This window comes from Hippopotamus amphibius, chromosome 1 (genome assembly GCF_030028045.1).
Source record: "Hippopotamus amphibius kiboko isolate mHipAmp2 chromosome 1, mHipAmp2.hap2, whole genome shotgun sequence".
Taxonomy (NCBI): domain Eukaryota; kingdom Metazoa; phylum Chordata; class Mammalia; order Artiodactyla; family Hippopotamidae; genus Hippopotamus; species Hippopotamus amphibius.
In genome coordinates, this window is record NC_080186.1 from 160374081 (window position 1) to 160393810 (window position 19730).

Genomic DNA, 19730 nt, shown 5'->3' on the forward strand with positions numbered 1-19730 from the left:
GATATTTAATGTTATCACCTTTATATAGTAGCAGAAAAAGAAAAGACTAATGACTAAAACAAAAAAAAATGGACATTTGAGAGACTCCATTACATGAGAGAAGCAATTTTCACTTATTGACACCTTCGTAGGAAAATAAAGAAAATAAAGATATTTTACATCTATATCTAGAAAATTCAAAAAATAAAGTTTTAAGTAAGTGTGAGAATAGATGGCAAAATTTTTCTCAAAGTACTATTTTTCAAAAGAGCGATTTGTTATTGTGCATGAGAAAGATTTCTCCCATTTATTAAACACACTCAATAGCAGACATTGCATACCTCAAACTTTTCACAACCTTTTACAATAGATCTGGGATCCCAAGACACTTAGCTTGTAAAGATACTTAGAGTGCTGGTGTTCATGTCAGTCCTAACCATGCTGGGACATTTACAGGCCATGACATTGAGTAAAATTCTTCCTTTCGTTGGTTCCCAGTTTCCCAAACTAGTGAGATGGGGGAGCTCTCTTTACTCTCAAGTACTAAAATTCTAAGAGGAAGTACAACTAAAATTAATAAAACTAGTATAAAGACCCTGAAGGAAAAAGGAATAGCTTAAGGTCTCAGCAGTAATAAACTCTCACAGGGAAGGAATGTAAAGATGAGGAAGAAAAAGAAGTATCTTATGAAGTAAAAGCTTGTAACTATGGATAAATAAATGTCACCTGTCAGAAAACCTATGTCAAAGATTTGTTTAAATAAGATTAAGATATTTAAGGTAGAAAACCACCTAAATTCTACCCACAAAACAATAAAATATGAATTGGAGACTTCTACTCCACTTGGGTGATTTGTTAAGAAATATTGAAACCACAAAGAAAATGAGTGAATTATCGCTCACCTTTAAAATAGAATCTGAGGCAAATGGGACCCCAGTGTCTCCATGATTAGTACTTGGCACCCAAGAGGCATCTTCGCAGAGGAGATCCCGAGGGGGAGCCATTTCTGGAGTGACGCTGAGAAAATTAAATTCCGTCTTAGCTGATTGTGAGGCAACACACTGATTGTAGGAATAGGGCAATGTTCCCTCACTGTAGTTGGGGAGAACTCCAGGTCCAGACTCGGAACTGAGACCAGGCTTAAAGCAGCCCCAGGCAGCGGGGCTGGAGGGGCGTCGAAGGTGTAGGGCGACCGCCAGAATCACTGCCAAGAGGAAGAGCACGGAGATCAAGGCCAGGGCCACCACCAGGTAAAACTGCAGCTCAGCCTGGGGGTCAGTGGACTCAGGGTGGTCACTGAGGTCCGGCAGCGCCTCCTGCAGGCTGTCCGCGAAGACCAGGAGCAGCGTGGCGGTGGCCGAGAGGGGCGGCTGTCCCCCATCACGCACAGCGACCAGCAGGCGCTGGCGGGCCGCGTCCCTGTCGCCCAAGGCCCGCGCCGTGCGCACCTCGCCCGTGCGCAGCCCCACGCTGAACAGTCCGGGCTCGCTGGCCTGCAGCACGTGGTAGGACAGCCAGGCGTTGTGTCCAGAGTCGGCGTCCACCGCCACCACCTTGGTGACCAGGTAGCCGGGCTGCGCGGCGCGCGGCACCGTGTCGAAGAGCGCCGAGCCGTCGGGCCCCAGCGCGGGGTACAGCACCCTGGGCGCGTTGTCGTTGCGGTCGCCCACCAGCACGCGCAGGCTCACGTTGGCGCTGAGCGCGGGCGAGCCGTGGTCGCGCGCCTGCAGCGTCAGCTCCAAGGCGCGCAGCTGCTCGTGGTCGAAGGCGCGCTGCGCGAACACCACGCCGCTCTGCGCGCTCACGGACACGTAGGACGACAGCACGCGCGGCTCCAGGTCACTGGCCACGATGGAGTAGGAGACGTGGCCGTTGGGCCCCAGGTCGGGGTCGGAGGCGCTAACTTGGGCGATGGAGGCGCCGGGAGGGTTGTTTTCTGCCACATGGACCACATAGGAGGCCTGGTGGAAAACTGGAGCGTTGTCGTTGACATCTGAGAGGTGCAGAGTGATGTTTATACTAGAGGAGAGCGGCGGCTTGCCTCTGTCGGTGGCCATTATAGTGATGTTGTATTCTGAGATCTTCTCCCGATCCAGGTTGCTGTCTGTCACTAGCTTGTAATAGTTCTTCGAATAAGATTTCAATATAAACTCGGCCTTCCCCAAGATTTGGCAGTAAACTTCTCCATTTTCTCCAGAGTCTCTATCTCTTGTTTTTATCAAGGCGATCACTGCTCCTGGTGGTGAATCCTCTGGTAGGGGAGTAAATATTGAAGTCACAATCACTTCCGGTGCACAATCATTCTCATCGAGAATTTCGATTTGGACACTGCAGTGGGCTGCTAGATCTCCAGGATCTTTCGCTTCTATACTTAGAGTGTAACTATTAGCAATTTCAAAATCAAAATCATCCTTTGTCGTGATTTCTCCTGTTCTTTTATCTAAGTTAAAAAATTGTTCCACTTGTTCGTCCACATTTTGGAAGGAGTAGGTGATCTCTGCATTGACGCCCTCGTCCTGGTCAGTGGCTGTCACCTGAAGCACTAAGAAGCCAGGGGGCACGCCCTCTTGCAGGCTGACCCTGTACACATCCTTGCTGAACACTGGGGGATTATCGTTGGCATCTGTGACTTGGATTTGGATCTGGGTGGTGCCACTTTGGGGTGGGTCCCCACCGTCTACAGCAGTCAGGACCAGGTGATGAAAATTCTTCTCTTCTCTGTCCAGAGACTGTTTCAGAATCAACTCAGGATATTTACGTCCATCTGGAGTCTGTTTCTCTGTGAGATCAAAGTGCTCATTGTCATTAAGGTGGTATCTTTGCAGTGAATTAGGACCAGCATCCGAATCCAGCGCTGGGTCTAGTGGAAATGTTTTACCTGGCTTAGTGGATTCTCCAATTTTTAAGTCAATCATACTCTGTTTGAATATTGGAGTGTTGTCATTTATATCCTGTACTATTACTGATACATGGAAAATATTTAGTGGGTTTTCAGCGACAGTATCGAAATCCAGAATGCAGAGAGGCTTCTTCCCACAAATCTGCTCTCGGTCTATTCTGTCACTCACAAGTAAGTCCCCGCTCTCAGGGTTTACAACGAAATATTCCTTCTCCGCGGTAACCCGCAGCTTCCGGGCCGGCAAGTCCCGGACACTGAGCCCCAGATCTTTGGCGAGGTTTCCTACCACCGAGTTCTTGGCCAGCTCCTCAGGAATTGAGTAGCGAATTTGGTCTGAGAGAGCCCCGCGGAACAAAGACAGCAGGAAGGGTAACAGTACCTGCCGCCACCGCGCCCCGCCGCTCCTCTCTGCGCTCGGCCTCATCCTGTCTCCCTCCACTGCTGCTCTGCTCCTTGGTCGGGAGGAGGAATAAGCCCTCCGTGGATGGCAAAATCCGGGGTATGGTCACTTTTTCTGTTTTTGTTTCCTGTATCCAAACCTGTACTGGCCTCCTCTGTGTGGTTTGTTGGAGCAGGAAGTTACCCTCTAAGAGGCTCCTAAATGAGTCTCTGATTTTCTTCTCTCCCTTCTTTTGACCTACAGCGACGCCCAGAGGTTTTCCCCAGAAACTGCACAAATGTCTTGTTTTGCAAAGAACTACTTTTTTTCTCTTTTCTTTTTTCAACTTATAAGGACTATGTATTTGTTTTTAAATAGACATACATTCATACAGTTCCAAATTCAAAAGGTATCTATGGCATATTTTATAGGCTCTTCCTCTCTGCTTTCAACAACACATTTCTCCCAGGAGAAATGAGCGTTAAGGTTTTTGTGTATCATCCTATTAGTATGTTTTGCATAGTTCAGCAGATTTTTATAAATGTTCTCCCCTGGTTTTAGACACGAAAGGAAGTATACAATATATCATGTTCTGCATCTTGCTTTTTTCACCCATTATATCTTTTTTTTTTTAGTTGATGGAAATCTGCTTTTTATTTTTGGACAGTTTACAGAGGCTTCTTTCAAATTCTCAACAATTTGTTAGTAATAAAATGTAATTTTTTTGATTGTTGTCAAATTTGAGGAAAGTTCTATTGGGTTTCTTTGAAATCTGAGCTATAAAACCTTGGTGCATTTTATTTTATTAAATTAATTTTTATTGGAGTATAGTTGCTTTACAATGTTGTTAGTTGCTGCTCTATAGCAAAGTGAATCAGCTATACCTACATGGCTAGCTCCTCTTTTTTGGATTTCCTTCCCATTTAGGTCACCACTCAGCATTAAGTAGAGTTCCCTGTGCTATATAGTGGGTTCTCATTAGTTACCTATTTTACACATAGTAATGTATATATCACATATTATATCTTGAAATTAACATTATCTAACACTACATAGAGGTTTCCCATTTTTTATTTCTTATAGCTATGTAGTAGCCCATCATATAATTGTGCAACAATTTATTTAACCACAGATATTATTTTCTAAAAGGAACCCAGTGCCCAAACAAAATGTATTTTTGTATGTGATATGTATTTTCCGTGTGATATTAGTTATAAATTATCTAGTGCACTCCTAGGCATTAAAAAAATATATCACTCTGATTCTGGAATGTATTCTTAATGCAAGCATCCAAATATGTCTGTCATAGTTTCAACACAATTGATATTTCCAAATTATATTTTAAGGCTTCAGTATTATAAATGATCTCTCCTCAGATATGATTTGTTTCTCAATATTTATTATTTTCTCTTTCCTCTCCCAATGCCAGCTAGTTGTATCATACCACATTTCTGTTTTACTCTATGCATTGCATCACAATTTCCCATGAAGACAAAGGCATTTAGAAACTCAAACTCTCTTTCTTCAGTTGAATTGAGGCATAGTCTACAAGCTATTGCTACAATTTCCAGGTATCCAAAAGTTACTAATTTTTGCAGTCCATAAATATTTTCCCCAAGTCAGATCATCCCAGAGCCCAAAAGTGACAGAGATACCTGAGAGCAATTTTGGGGAACAGGGATGAGACCTACTTACCAAGTAGCATAAATTTTATCAGTTGGGAGTCTAAGTCACCCAACCTATATAAGAGGCTCCCAAGATGAAAAAGGAAAGATTTTTAAAAGTTATGTTTTCCTTAGAAATCGAAAAGGGTCTCATAGTGATACCATAATAGATAATTTAGAAATTATTAAAATCACTCCTGCAACCTATTAAGTATGAGTGAAATTAAATGGGCAATATTTTTGGTAATCACAGAAGTGCACCAAAGGAATCACACATAGTCACTGCCAGTGCATCTCAGAAACTGCAAGAACACAATATATGAAAGGTACCAATACAACTGAAAACTATCCCTGTTAAAGTTATATCTAAAAGTTAAATATATTCCCCAATATTTACAAATTGCCATTAGTTAATCATAATGGAAAATACCTATCCCAAAGGAAAGAAAAATAAACTTAAAGCAAAGTACATTAGGGTGTAAAAAGAGGAAATTTTAAAATACTCAATCCAGATGCAACAATAGCTTCATAAGAGGGAATGCGTTAATATGAATTTACACAATTGCCTCCTATTTCACAGGTCTTTTTTTTTATTTTATTTATTTATTTATTATTTTTGGGGGGGCTATTTCACAGTTCTAATCTATCCTTTCAGTAATGTCCAAAGGAAAATGGATTTAAAGACATGAGAGAGTTAGAAGTATAAAATTAAGAAATTGCTGCTGAAACTATAAATGAATGAAGACTACAAAGGATAAGTTATAAGTAACTTTCAGGTGTAGTAATTGTTATTGATCATTATTGAAGGATCATCTGCCCTTCCACTTTAAAGCAACAAAATACTAAAAAAGAAGTGTCTTTATTGAGACATATATATTTGGAGACATTAATGCAGCTCTCTGCCTACGTTTCAGTGTGGCAAGATTTGACTTACCTGTTGAAGACTGGGTTCTCCTTTTGTTTCAAGTAAATCTTGAGATATCAGGAGAGGCTCACTTTTCTCACAGCTCTCCTGACTGATGAGTGTGTCCGCGTAGTTGGGCTGCGGGAAGATCAAGTGACTCCTCCTAGAGTCTGAAGTGAGCGATACCTCGTGGGAATAGGTCTGCAGGAAAGCCCGCACCCCATCCATGCCCACAAAGTGAGACGTGGGCACAGCAGCCAACTCGCCTCCTGAAGCCTGGAGCAATCGAGATGTGTGCCAGCGCCGTAGTCTGAACGCCAGTAGCACAATGACAAAGATCAGGAAGACACAGGAGACTGTGGCCACTGCCACCACCAGATACAGCATCAGGCCTGAGTCATTAGGGTCTGTTGAGGGCTTCAAGCTGCCTAGATCAGTCAGGACGTCTGGGATGCTGTCAGCCACGGCCACTGTGAGAGTGACAGTAGCCGAGAGAGGGGGCCGCCCGTGGTCCTGGACCACCACCACCAGGCTCTGTTTGAGTGAGTCTCTGTCCAGCAGGGCCCGTGCTGTGCGCACCTCGCCCGTGTGCAGCCCCACCGTGAAAAGCCCTGGCTCGCCGGCCTTGAGCAGACGGTAGGACAGCCAGGCGTTCTGGCCAGAGTCTCTGTCCACCGCCACCACCTTGGTCACCAGGTAGCCAGGCTCTGCGGAGCGGGGTGCCAGCTCCACACCTGTGGAACCATCAGTGGGGGGGGCCGGGTACAGAATCTCAGGTGTGTTGTCATTCTGGTCCAGCACGAATATGCTCAGAGACACGTTGCTGCTGAGTGGAGGATCTCCGCCATCGCTGGCTGTCACAAGTAGCTGCAGGTCTCTAACCTGCTCATAGTCGAAGGAGCGCAGGGCATACAATACACCCGTATCAGAGTTGATGGAGACATAGGAGGAGAGAGGCACCCCCTGCAGCGTGTCCTCAGCCAAAGAGTAAGTGACCCTTGAGTTCTCCTTACTGTCAGGGTCATGGGCAGTCACAGAGAAGATGGAGGCTCCCCTGGGGTTGTTTTCTGGAATGTAGGCCAAGTAGGAAGCTTGAGGGAAGGCAGGTGGATTGTCATTGACATCTGCCACGTTCAGTGAGATGTGTGTTTCTGTAGACAATGGTGGAGTTCCGTGGTCAGTGGCAGTTACAGTGATGTTATATTCTGAGACTTCTTCCCTATCCAGAGTCCTGTGTGTCAACAACCGATGATAATTTCCAAACGTCTTTTCAAGTGTGAATGGCAGATTATCTGGAATAGAGCATGTGACAAAGCCATTTTCTCCTGAATCACTGTCATGCACATTGAAAAGTGCAATTACTGTACCTGGGGAAGAAGTTTCTTGGATAGAGCTGGTGAGAGATGTAACTGTGACTTCTGGAGCATTGTCATTTACATCCAGAATTGTCACCAGTACCTTACTTCTGGCTCGGAGACCAGGTCCATCGTGGGCTTCTACATCTATATCATAGAATCCGGAGTCCTCATAATCCAAACCTCCCAATATTGTTATGTCCCCAGTCAGAGAATTCAACTGGAACAGCTGAGATATTTTATCTCTTACTTTCCGGAAAGAATATGTGACTTCTCCATTGGCTCCTTCATCTGGATCAGTGGCCTTTACAGTGAGTAGCCTGGAGCCCACTTGCACATTCTCCCACACACTTACATGGTACACGAGCTGAGTGAATACGGGAGCATTGTCGTTAGTATCTACAAGGGTTACATGAATCCTGGCAGTGCCAGAGTGAGCCGGGTCGCCTCCGTCAAAGGCAGTGAGAATGAGGTGGTGAACTGCCTCTTCCTCCCGGTCCAGAGCGCGCTCCAGCACCAGCTCAGGATATTTAATCCCATCAGCTCCGCTTTGCACGTCCAGGGAGAAGTGACCACTCGAGCTGAGCTGGTAACCCTGCAGGGAGTTTACTCCTACATCCGGATCGAAAGCTTCAGGAAGAGGAAATCTTGTCCCAGGATTTTCATTTTCAGCGACTTTTATTTCCCTTTGCTCTGCCCCAAAGTTGGGCGCGTTATCATTAACATCGATTATTTCCACTTCTATCCCCAAAATCTTCACTTTGTCTTCTAGGAGGATCTCCAGGTTTACTACACACTTTGGAGATCTGTCACAGAGCTCCTCCCGGTCTATCCTGCCCGCGGTGACCAAGCTGCCGCTTCGCGGGTTCAGAGCAAAAAGCTGCGTCCTACCTCTGGAGACGATGCGGACTCCGCGCTCTGCCAGATCCCGGGGCTCCAGCCCCAGGTCCTTGGCGATGTTGCCCACGAAGGAGCCCTTCTCCAGCTCCTCAGGCACCGAGTAGAGGATCCGTTCGGCCCGTATTTCCCACAGGGCCCCCAAGAGAACGCAGATCCCGACCAGCCGGCTGCAGTCTGGGCAATAAGGAGCCGCCATTACAGCCCCGCGGCGGAATAGCTTGCGCTCGGGTGTTCCTCTGGTGGAGGCCTGAGGAGCCCCAGGATCTCTGGGGTCCAAGATAATGTGCTTTCACCGTTGAATGTTGGAGCTTCGGGGATCCAGTTCAAAGCTTTCTAAAGCCCCAGAGACAGTCATTTGTGATGCAGAAATCTTGTGGTTCCGATTAAATTCCTGGTTCTTTTTTTTCCCCCGATTGGTGAACAGCGACACTCAGAGTCCTAACCTGTTACTGCAGTCTATTCTTGGTAGATCGTGTCACCTGCGTAACACCATTTCTTTTTCCATATTCTATTTTCCCCAAAATAGTAAAAGTCAAACACCTGCTGTTTAATTTGCAATAAAAATCCAGAAGTGATCCAAAGCTTCCTGTACAGTAAGTCTGATAAAGTAATTTATTTTCTCAGAGACGAGTTTTGTTTATTTTTGTTTTGGGGTTTTTTTTTGCTTTGTTTTTTGGTAAGAATTTTTTTCTACCTCTTTTAAGTTTTTGCATTATTTATTCTCATAGCTCATTTCAAATACAGTGTCTTGCAAGAAGAGGCATATTTATCTCTCCCAGGAACAATATTACACTTAAAGAATGAAAGAATAAATAAATGAAAAGACAGTGTCTAGGGAGTTGGAGGTCTGGGCTCCAGTCTCAATCTATGCAGAAAGAAGTTTTCTCATGAGTTGATCCTTTAGAATCTGGGGCAACTTTTCAATTCCCTTGTAAGAAAATATCTACTGTTTAAAGGGCTAGTCTTACCCCTGTGCAAATGGGCTTGGCAAATATGATAATAGGTTTGGGAAGGACATTTGCTCATTAATTTTGCATAAGATTCTAGGCCACAGGTTATGTCTGTGATGATAATGTTCACAGTGAGTCCTCAAACTCTAGAACAGCACATTTCATAGAGTATACACTGAAATAGTTTTCTGGGCTTAACAAATGAGTCATTAACGCAGCTGCAAAACCTAAAACAATGGGTAAATAACTGATCTTAAAAGTAAATAATAAAGGTAGGAAGACAGAAAAGTTAAACTTTAGCACTGTAAAGAGCAGATGATGTTTCAGTGATCTTTTCCACATTAGGACACATCCAGAAGGTATTATTTTACTATTACTTATACATTTAGTTTTGATTTTAGAAATAAGCAGTAAAAGGAAATATTTTAGTAACTGTATATATACTATCATTGCATGTTTCATAGTTTTCTTATTCATGAATTCTTACAGTAATTTACTAACCTGAGAAAATGAGATAAAGCAGCAAGTACTCAGTTCTTTACATTATTATTCTCATAATAATTAGTTTCTAGAAATTACTCACAAATTTTGACCAGACACAAAAGTCCATTAACTACTCAGAGTTTTAAAATTCTCAGACTTTAGACAGTAGATTAAAGGTATTTTTCACAACCCTCAAAAGACTCACAAATTGCTGGGGACTGAGAGGTAAAATAAAATGTTTTTAAAAAATTGACTTAGTTCTCAGAAACCTATACTGAAAAAAGAAATATGGAAAAGGCTCTGTATACAAAAAATGTTTGTTACATTCCTTATTATACTAGTCACAAAGTAGAAAGGGTATAAAAATAAATTATTTAAGAATGGTCAAGAAAATTATTCTTGACAGATTATGAAGTAAAAATAAAGACCTAAAGTTAGTGATTCAAATGTAAAACCTGGCAGTCTTTGCTACATGTGATAAGGCAAAAAAGTGCTAAGAGACTTAATTATTGGAAGGCTATATTAAAATACACATCGCAAAGAAAAAGATAAACAGCTAGAATGTATTTGATGGAGATGAACATTAACTTAGGCAGAAAGAACTGTCAATACGTTTACAATCTTGAAAAAAAGGAGTATTACACATCAACTAGGGAAGGACAGTGACATCCAAGAAAAAGCTGTCTTTAGCAGGATCTGTTCACCATATAGAAATGCCAAGAGTACAAACTGAGAAGTAGTAATTAAGTAACTGCCAAGACTACTCAGCAATCAAGGAACTAATCTCCACCCATCCAATATACCTCCTCTCCCACAACAACCACTAGAACAGTGAAGGAGGACCAAAAATAACGATGCACTATTGAGAATAAAATACAATAATAAAATTTAAGTCTGCAAAAACTCACGTGATGGGAAAAAGAGGAATCATAAGCGATTTGGGGGTCTTCATTACTGGCACATATACCCATAGAAAGATCTTCACCTAGGAGATCCTGAGGGGGAGCCGTTTCCGGGGTCACGTTATGAAAGTCAAATTTGGTCGTTGTTGAATGCGAGGCAACACACAGATTGTAGGAATAGGGCAATGTTCCCTCACTGTAGTTGGGGAGAATTCCAGGTCCAGACTCGGAACTGAGACCAGGCTTAAAGCAGCCCCAGGCAGTGGGGCTGGAGGGGCGTCGAAGGTGTAGGGCAACAGCCACAATCACTGCCAGGAGGAAGAGCACAGAGATCAAGGCCAGGGCCACCACCAGGTAAAACTGCAGCTCAGCCTGGGGGTCAGTGGACTCAGGGTGGTCACTGAGGTCCGGCAGCGCCTCCTGCAGGCTGTCCGCGAAGACCAGGAGCAGCGTGGCGGTGGCCGAGAGGGGCGGCTGTCCCCCATCACGCACAGCGACCAGCAGGCGCTGGCGGGCCGCGTCCCTGTCGCCCAAGGCCCGCGCCGTGCGCACCTCGCCCGTGCGCAGCCCCACGCTGAACAGTCCGGGCTCGCTGGCCTGCAGCACGTGGTAGGACAGCCAGGCGTTGTGTCCAGAGTCGGCGTCCACCGCCACCACCTTGGTGATCAGGTAGCCGGGCTGCGCGGCGCGCGGCACCGTGTCGAAGAGCGCCGAGCCGTCGGGCCCCAGCGCGGGGTACAGCACCCTGGGCGCGTTGTCGTTGCGGTCGCCCACCAGCACGCGCAGGCTCACGTTGGCGCTGAGCGCGGGCGAGCCGTGGTCGCGCGCCTGCAGCGTCAGCTCCAAGGCGCGCAGCTGCTCGTGGTCGAAGGCGCGCTGCGCGAACACCACGCCGCTCTGCGCGCTCACGGACACGTAGGACGACAGCGTGCGCGGCTCCAGGTCACTGGCCACGATGGAGTAGGAGACGTGGCCATTTGGCCCCAGGTCGGGATCGGAGGCACTGACTTGGGCGATGGAGGCTCCAGGCGGGTTGTTTTCTGCCACGTGGACCACGTAGGAGGCTTGGTGGAAGACCGGAGCGTTGTCGTTGACATCGCGGATGTGTAGGGTGACACTTGTACTCGAGGAGAGGGGAGGCTTGCCCTTATCTGTGGCTGTGATGGTGACATTGTACTCTGTCCTCTGCTCTCGGTCTAGGGCACTGTCAATCACTAGCTTGTAATAATTCTTGGAGGTGGATTCTAATTTGAAGGGAACTTCCTCCTGAATATAGCATGTCACCAGACCATTTTGCCCAGAATCCTGGTCTCGCACTTTAATGAGGGCTATTACGGTTCCAAGGTCTGAGCCCTCGGGAATCTGGTTAGAGAAGGACATGAATGTCACCTCTGGGGCATTGTCATTCTCATCAACAATTTCAATCTGAACATTACAGTGAGCCGTGTGTACCCCACCATCCTTGGCTTCTACACCCAACATATATCTACTTGTCTCTTCAAAGTCCAACGTACCATTGGTTGTGATGTCACCAGTATTTGGATTGAGGATGAAAAGGAGGCTGGTACTTGCTGGGGCATTGAGGAAGGCGTAGGTGATTTCTGCATTAATGCCCTCATCCTGGTCAGTAGCCATCACCCGCAGCACGGAGGTTCCCCGGGGCACATTTTCTCGGATGCTAACCCTGTAAGTGTCCTGCCTGAACACCGGAGCATTATCATTGGCATCGGTGACCTGTATCCGGATCTGGGTAGTGCCGCTTAGAGGAGGGTCCCCACCATCCATGGCAGTCAGGATTAAGTGGTGGGAGCTCTGCCGTTCTCTATCCAGAGATTTTTCCAGCAGTAATTCTGGGTATTTACTTCCATCTGGACTTTCCTTCGTTGACAGAGAGAAGTGCTCATTGTGGCTGATGGAATATATCTTCAGTGAATTACTTTCTACATCTGCATCTTGTGCAGAGTCCAGAGGAAATTTTACCCCTGGTAATGCTGACTCGCAAACTTCCAAGTCAATGCCTTTTGCAATGAAATGTGGTGCATTGTCGTTAATATCTTGAATTGCAACACTCACATGGAAAATAGTCATCGGGTTTTCAGCAACCATTTCAAATTCTAGTGCACACTCAGATTTCCTCCCGCAAATCTTCTCTCGATCTATCCTACCGCTCACTAGCAAATCCCCATTCTCTGCACTCACGCTGAAAAAATCCTCTGCGTTAATCCGCAGTTTTCGAGCTGGCAATTCCTGGACACTGAGCCTCAGATCCTTGGCCAGGTTCCCCACCCTGGAGCCCTTGGCTAGCTCCTCTGAAATCGAGTACTGGATCTGCTGGGAGATTGCCCTGCACAGCAAAGACAGCAGGAAGAGAAACAGTACCTGACTTTTCATTGTTTCCGCTTTTCTGGAGCTCCTAAGCATTTCTTGAACTCTCTGGAAAGCTGCTCTTCAAGATGTCTCTGGGATGTTTAAAAAAATCAGCAACAGCACCCTGGATTTTTGTGATTTGAGGGTAGGACTTGTTAGGCGCTTGAGGTTGCACAGGACGTACGCCTGCATTCTGACATGCACAGGACAAAGCAGGAAAACACTGCCTGCCCATGACTCCTGCAGAACTGAAAACCTTTATCTTCCCTTTGGTCAACAGCGGCACCCGGAGGTTGTCTGAGAAAACTGCACATTGTCCAACTATTCCTCAAACTGTAGGCTCCTGAATTTATATATCTTGTCTTTTTATTTGTTGGAAAGGACAAACTATTTAAATTTTCCCTTTAAATCTGATATTTTCTAGTTTGTCATAATCTTTTAAGTGTTTCCATCATTTTATTCTTCTTTCTTCATTAAAGATTTTTCATAAGCCATACAATTGTTGTTTTGTTTTTTCAGTTTTGGGGGCAAAAATATCTTCAGTGATTCCACTGTATTTATAAACACTGGCATGAGTATGGATGTAACCAATTAGGTTGCTGCTAGTGGATAAAAAGATCTAATCTTTGCAAAAAAGAATGAGTCAAAGCCCTGGACTTATTTTAATATATTGCTCATCATTTTAAAACATAGATAATCTTCCCATTAAGTACGGAGGAGCTTGATATTTTGTTAAAGAGACCACTCTAGTATTTGAGCACACACATGCTTTTATAAAACTGAATCTTGTGTAAGTATGTTTATTTTTATGAAATCAGTGCTTCTTTACTCTATGACTGTATACACAAATACTCCTTAATGCCAATTCTCAGCTCCAGTCAATTTATAGCATTAATAAATGCAATGAGTTTGATCTGATCACTGACAAATCTTGGAGAGGAATTGAGTTCACACTCCATTTTGAAACTTACGTGTAATCCTTGAACCAGTCTTGGGTAACTAAAACAAACACCTTTATTTCAAATGCACTACCAAATTAGATACCAACTCAACAATTTATTCTGTTATTTTGCAGTACTAATCCATACTCCTCTTACATTTCAGTCAAGGCAGGTAATTATCTATTTTCTTAAGATATTGTTTCCCTTGTTTCCCCTACTTCATGCCTTTATACTTTCTGTTCCTTTTATTATAAACCCTCCTCCCTTTTTGTTCTAATGAAGTCTTGCCTATCCTTAAAAAATATTTTTTAGTGAAAATGGGATATCTAAGACTTCTTATTATCCATATACGTAGATGCCTTTGTACTCTGTGCATTTTTCCAGTGTGTGTCTGTAGGCTATGTTTTATATGAAATTCTTAGAAAATTCTCTTTGAACATCTAAAGTTCCCCTGACCCTAGCCATTTGATATTTTTTCTCATTACAAGGAAAGATATTAATATTGCAAAGATTCTCCTAAAAATATTCCAAAGGTAATGTGCCTTTTTTTCTGTGATGCATTTGCAGGTTTGAGTGAGAATACATACTTTTCTGCTTTCAGTTATTTTATTCAGGCCCTTTTGTCTCACACTTTTGAATGTACCTCTTCCTAATACATGAAGGAGAGATACATTCCTTTGTTTGCGATCTAATGAAACCTATTTTGGCCTAATTTTGGATGACTCTCTGGTGTGACTTTATGGGTGAAAATAATTTCATAAATTTCAAAATGGGCCAACAATTTCCAGCCCAAGAAAGCTGTAGGACTCCTATTCTATTGCTGAAGTGGATGGTCTGGAAATCTTTCGTAGAGGCTAAGACATATCTCCTCACATTTTAAAATCCTTCTCAAAGGACAAGAAATGCCACACCAAGGCTCATAACAGTTTTGGCAATTGAGCTTCCCACCTTCAGAGAAAAGGCTGAAATCCATATGGATACACACACACACACACACAAGCACTTTAAGTATACAAAGTAGGGACTACATGCCGGGTAAAAGAATTTGACCAGGACTTCCCTTGTGGCACAGTGGTTAAGAATTTGCCTGTCAATGCAAGGGATGTGGTGATCCTTGGGCTGGGAAGATCCCACATGCCACGGAGCAACTAAGCCTGTGAGCCATAACTACTGAGCCCACATGCTGCAACTACTGAAGCCGGCGCACCTAGAGCCCATGCTGGGTAACAAGAGAAGCCACCGCACTGAGAAGCCTACGCACCACATTGAAGAGTAGCCCCCGCTTGCCACAACTAGAGAAAAGCCTGCTCACAGCAACAAAGACCCAACACAGCCAATAAATAAAAATAAATTAGTTTTTAAAAAGACTGTGCTGTATAATTTATTTTAAAAAAAAGAATTTGACCAACCTCTATGTTTTTTTTACCCTATCATTTTTATGTCATCAGGATGAAAAGAGTTTAGTCTGTCTTGGAGGGAATTAAGCCTCATATTATTATAGCCTAAAAAATCATACATATGTATGTGTATACAGGTATATATATACCTGTTTATCAGGATACAGTAGGTAGGCTGGAGTGACAAACTTCATCACAGTGATTCAAAATGAAAAAAGTTTACTTATCACAGGTATACAGATCAATGCTGAGTCAACCACAGGGCTCACTGTAGTTATTCAAGGACCTAGATAGACGACACAGTCACAATTTCAAAGAGTAAGTTAGAGATCTGGTAATTCTTACAATGGCAACTAGAATTTCCTTTGGAAAGAGATTCACATACTTCCATTTACAATGTGTTGGTCAGAACTATTTACTAGGCTCACTCAGCCAACCAGGTTGGGAAGTGCAGCCCCACCACAATCCCAGAAGAAGAGAGGAACACACATTTAAACAAAAGAACCAATGACTACCGCATTGTTTTACTTTCAAATAAATGTGTATTAAAGCTCTATAATAATCAAGCTGGCATGACCATTCCTTATAATATTCAAAGAAAGAAAGAAACTCACCTGAAGTTTCTTGGGGTCTCCTTTCGTTTCAAGTAAATCTTGAGATATCAGGAGAGGCTCGCTTTTCTCACAGCTCTCCTGGCTGATGAGCGTGTCCGCATAGTTGGGCTGCGGGAAGATCACGTGACTCCGCCGCGAGTCCGCCGTGAGCGACACCTCGTGGGAATATGTCTGCAGGAAAGCCCGCACCCCGTCCACGCCCACAAAGTGAGAAGCGGGTACACCTGCGGGTACACTTGCCGAAGCTTGCAGCACATGCGATGTGTGCCAGTGCCGCAGTCTGAGCGCTAGCAGCACGATGACAAAGGCCAGGAAGACGCAGGACACCGCGGCCACTGCCACCACCAGGTACAGTGTGAGGCCGGAGTCGTCAGGATCTGCTGAGGGCTTGAGGCTTCCCAATTCTGCCAGGACGTCAGGGATGCTGTCAGCCACTGCCACTGTGAGAGTGACAGTGGCAGAGAGAGGGGGCTGGCCATGGTCCTGGACCACCACCACCAGGCTCTGTTTGAGTGCATCTCTGTCCAGCAGGGCCCGCGCTGTGCGGACCTCGCCCGTGTGCAGCCCCACCGCGAAGAGCCCTGGCTCGCTGGCCTTGAGCAGACGGTAGGACAGCCAGGCATTCTGGCCCGAGTCTCTGTCCACTGCCACTACCTTGGTTACAAGGTAGCCAGGCTCTGCAGAACGGGGTGCCAGCTCCACACCCGTGGAACCATCGGTGGGGAGGGTGGGGTATAGGATTTCGGGTGCATTGTCATTCTGGTCCAGCACGAATATGCTCAGAGACACGTTGCTGCTGAGTGGAGGGTTCCCACTATCACTGGCTGTCACCAGTAGCTCCAGGTCTCTAACCTGCTCATAGTCAAAGGAGCGCAAGGCATACAGGATTCCAGTGTCTGAGTTTATGGAGACATAGGTGGAGAGAGGTGCCCCCTGGATGGTATCCTCAGTCAATGCATAGGTGATGTGGGCATTCTCAGTGCTGTCAGGGTCCTGGGCGGTCACAGAGAAGATGGAGGCTCCCCTGGGGTTGTTTTCAGGAATGTAGGCAGAATAGGAGGCATGAGTGAAAGCGGGTGGGTTGTCGTTGATGTCTGCCACATGCAGGGTGATGTGTGTGTCTGTGGACAGCGGTGGACTTCCCCCATCTGTAGCTCTCAGAGTGATGTTATATTCCGACACCTGTTCATGGTCTAGGGATCTGGCTGTCACTAAGCGGTAATATTGGTTTATTGATTTTTCTAAATTAAATGGCATATTTCCCAGGACAAAAACTGTGACTTGCCCATTTTGCCCAGAATCCCGATCATGCACGTTGATAAGGGCAATTTCCCTTCCAGCAGTAGCCTCTTCTGGGACTGATGCTGTAAGAGAAGTGATTGTAACTTCTGGGGCATTGTCATTTACATCCAGAACTGTGACCAGAATCTTAGCTCTTGAAAGGAGACCTGGTCCATCTTGTGCTTCAATTTTAATTTCATAGAAAGTAGCATCCTCATAATCTAGGCTTTTTAATATTGATAAATCCCCAGTTACTGAATTGAGATAAAAAATCTGAGCGATTTTCCCAGGCATTTTATCTAGTACATAGGATACTTGAGCATTGAATCCCTCATCAGGGTCAGTGGCATTCACCGTGAGCAGCTGGGTGCCTACTGGCAAGTTCTCCTGAACACTTACTTGATACTCGGGCTGAGTAAATACTGGTGGGTTGTCATTTGCATCCAACACTATCACTTGGATGCACAAGTTGCAAGAGTGGACTGGGTCACCACCATCAGAAGCAACTAGGACAAGCTGGTGAACTTTCTTTTCCTCACGGTCAAGAGCCTGCTGCAGCACCAGCTCTGGGTACTTGGCCCCACCAGAGACACTCTTCACAGCCAGAGAGAAGTAGTCATTGGGGCTGAGCTGATAGTTCAACAGAGAGTTCATGCCCACATCTGGGTCAAATGCAGTCTTAAGTGGAAATCGAGTTCCAGGAACCGTTAGTTCACCAATTTTTATTTCCAACTCCTCTGTTAGAAAATCAGGAGCATTGTCATTAATGTCTTTAATTTCTATTTCTACTTCAAAAATTTTCAATTTGTCTTCAACCAGGATGTTAAAATTCACCAGACACCGCGCGCTCTGAGCGCAGAGCTCCTCCCGGTCTATCCTGCCCGCGGTGACCAAGCTGCCGCTTCGCGGGTTCAGAGCAAAAAGGTGCGTCCTACCTCTGGAGACGATGCGGACTCCCCGCTCCGCCAGGTGCTGGGGCTCCAGCCCCAGGTCCTTGGCGATGTTGCCCACGAAGGAACCTTTGTCCAGCTCCTCTGGCACCGAGTAGCGGATCTGTCCGCATCCGGTCTCGCACAGCGTCCCCAGAAGCGCGTACAGCAGGGCCAGTCCTCTGCCATTTCTGAATCTCAGGTAATTGGTCATTTCCTTTTTGGTGAATTATTTTCTCTGAATTGGGTTCCAATTTCTCACGATGGACTTCAGTCTTATTTTCCCAGGTAACTAAGCCTTTCGTGGGCCTAATTTATAGGTCACAGAGCTGGCTGACCGAAAGGGTGAGCTTTGGAGAAGCCTCGGATCTTCTGAGAGTCATTTGCTGGTTCTTTTCTCTTTGGAAACACGGAAATGGAGTAGCTCTTCAGCAGTGTTTTCCTCCTTGAGTGGTGAACAGCGACGCTCAGAGGCATAACCGTTTACTGCACCCTCTCAGAGAAACCCAAGTCAGTACTTTTTGTTTCCCAGCACCTGAAATTCTTTATATCAGCGGTAATGGGATCAGTTTTTATTAAACATAATTGAATCGCTATATGTTAAAGGATGTGTCTTCAAGTTATCTTCCTTGGGAAGCCATGAGCGAACTTTAACACCACTAATATTGTTTCAAATAAGCTGAAGTTACTGTTTTGAAATGTTTAGACAAAGTTTAAGAACCACACATAAATATCAGCCATATTTATAGGGTATGCCTCTTGAAATTTATCCTTGATAGCCTGACATCTTAGTTTCAATATTTTCCATGTAACCCATTCATTAAACACACATATAACTGAGTGTCTGACAACACCTGGGGATCTAACGTGAACAATATGAACACAGCCACTTCCTTCACAGAATTATAAGAACATAAAAGCAAATAAGGAGTTAGAGTGCACTGAGATAACTACCATAACAGGAGGAGCCAAGGGCAATGGGAGGGCCTCCAATCTGCCTTGGAGGTTAGCAAAGACTTCCCCAAGAAAGATGAGAGGAGTGGATCAGGGATAAGGCCTGGATATGAGAGAGAAGAGCATGGGAATACCTAGATGTAAGAGAGAAACCACAAAACTTCAGGATACTGAAAGTAGCACACTTTGTCTAAATCTAGAGTATGAAGGTATTTTTAAGAACCAAAACTGAAACTAGCAGAGATAAACTTTTGTTTTATACTCCAGAAACCTTTTTCCTGTATTTGTTTTCCTCTCCAAGCACAGAAACAGGAATTCATTTGTCACTTCAATCATGATGCATTACATACGTATGCATAAGGCATTTATTTTCATGAAGAGTTACTATAAACACTAAAAGGAACTTTGTTTTCAATTTTCCTCAGTTCATACTTTATTTACTTGCAAAATGTTGTGACATGTTATTCCACAGTGAATTCCAACTTTATCTCAGAGAATATTATGTAATAGTAATAACAATGGAATACATTTATTTCAGATCAATTTTCCCTCTGATGCCTTTAAACAATAAAGAATCACAGCACGTTAAAGAATGATGATACCATGATATACATGACTTAGTACATGATTATTTCCAAATAAATATGATCCCAGTTACATAGCATATCAGTATATTTGTTGTTCTCTGTTACTACATATATAACTAACATACTAAAAGCCAACATGGGAAGAGGAATGGGGAAGGAAACTTGGTTGTAAGAGGGACTGATGTTGGTTGAGGAACTGCAAACATTGTTTACAGCTGCTGTAAGTAGGAAGCTCTGAGAAGAGA

General features: G+C 44.5%; 1 protein-coding gene across 6 annotated transcripts in view; it reads right to left on the reverse strand.

Moving 5' to 3' along the window:
• Positions 1-19730, reverse strand: part of LOC130852001 (protocadherin gamma-C5) — a 182605-nt gene that overhangs the window by 150219 nt on the left and 12656 nt on the right. Inside the window, exon 1 of one of the 6 annotated variants that reach the window (XM_057732660.1) lies at positions 15735-18350. The exons of 1 other annotated variant lie outside the window; for it this stretch is intronic. In XM_057732660.1, the coding sequence (XP_057588643.1) occupies positions 15735-18158 (2424 nt within the window). In that variant the 5' untranslated portion in view covers positions 18159-18350. Of the gene's footprint in view, positions 1-881; positions 3679-5855; positions 8844-10421; positions 12983-15269; positions 15338-15734; positions 18351-19730 lie in introns of those variants that run through there. 4 more of the 6 variants (XM_057732807.1, XM_057732729.1, XM_057732707.1 and 1 more) reach the window with 4 other exon arrangements.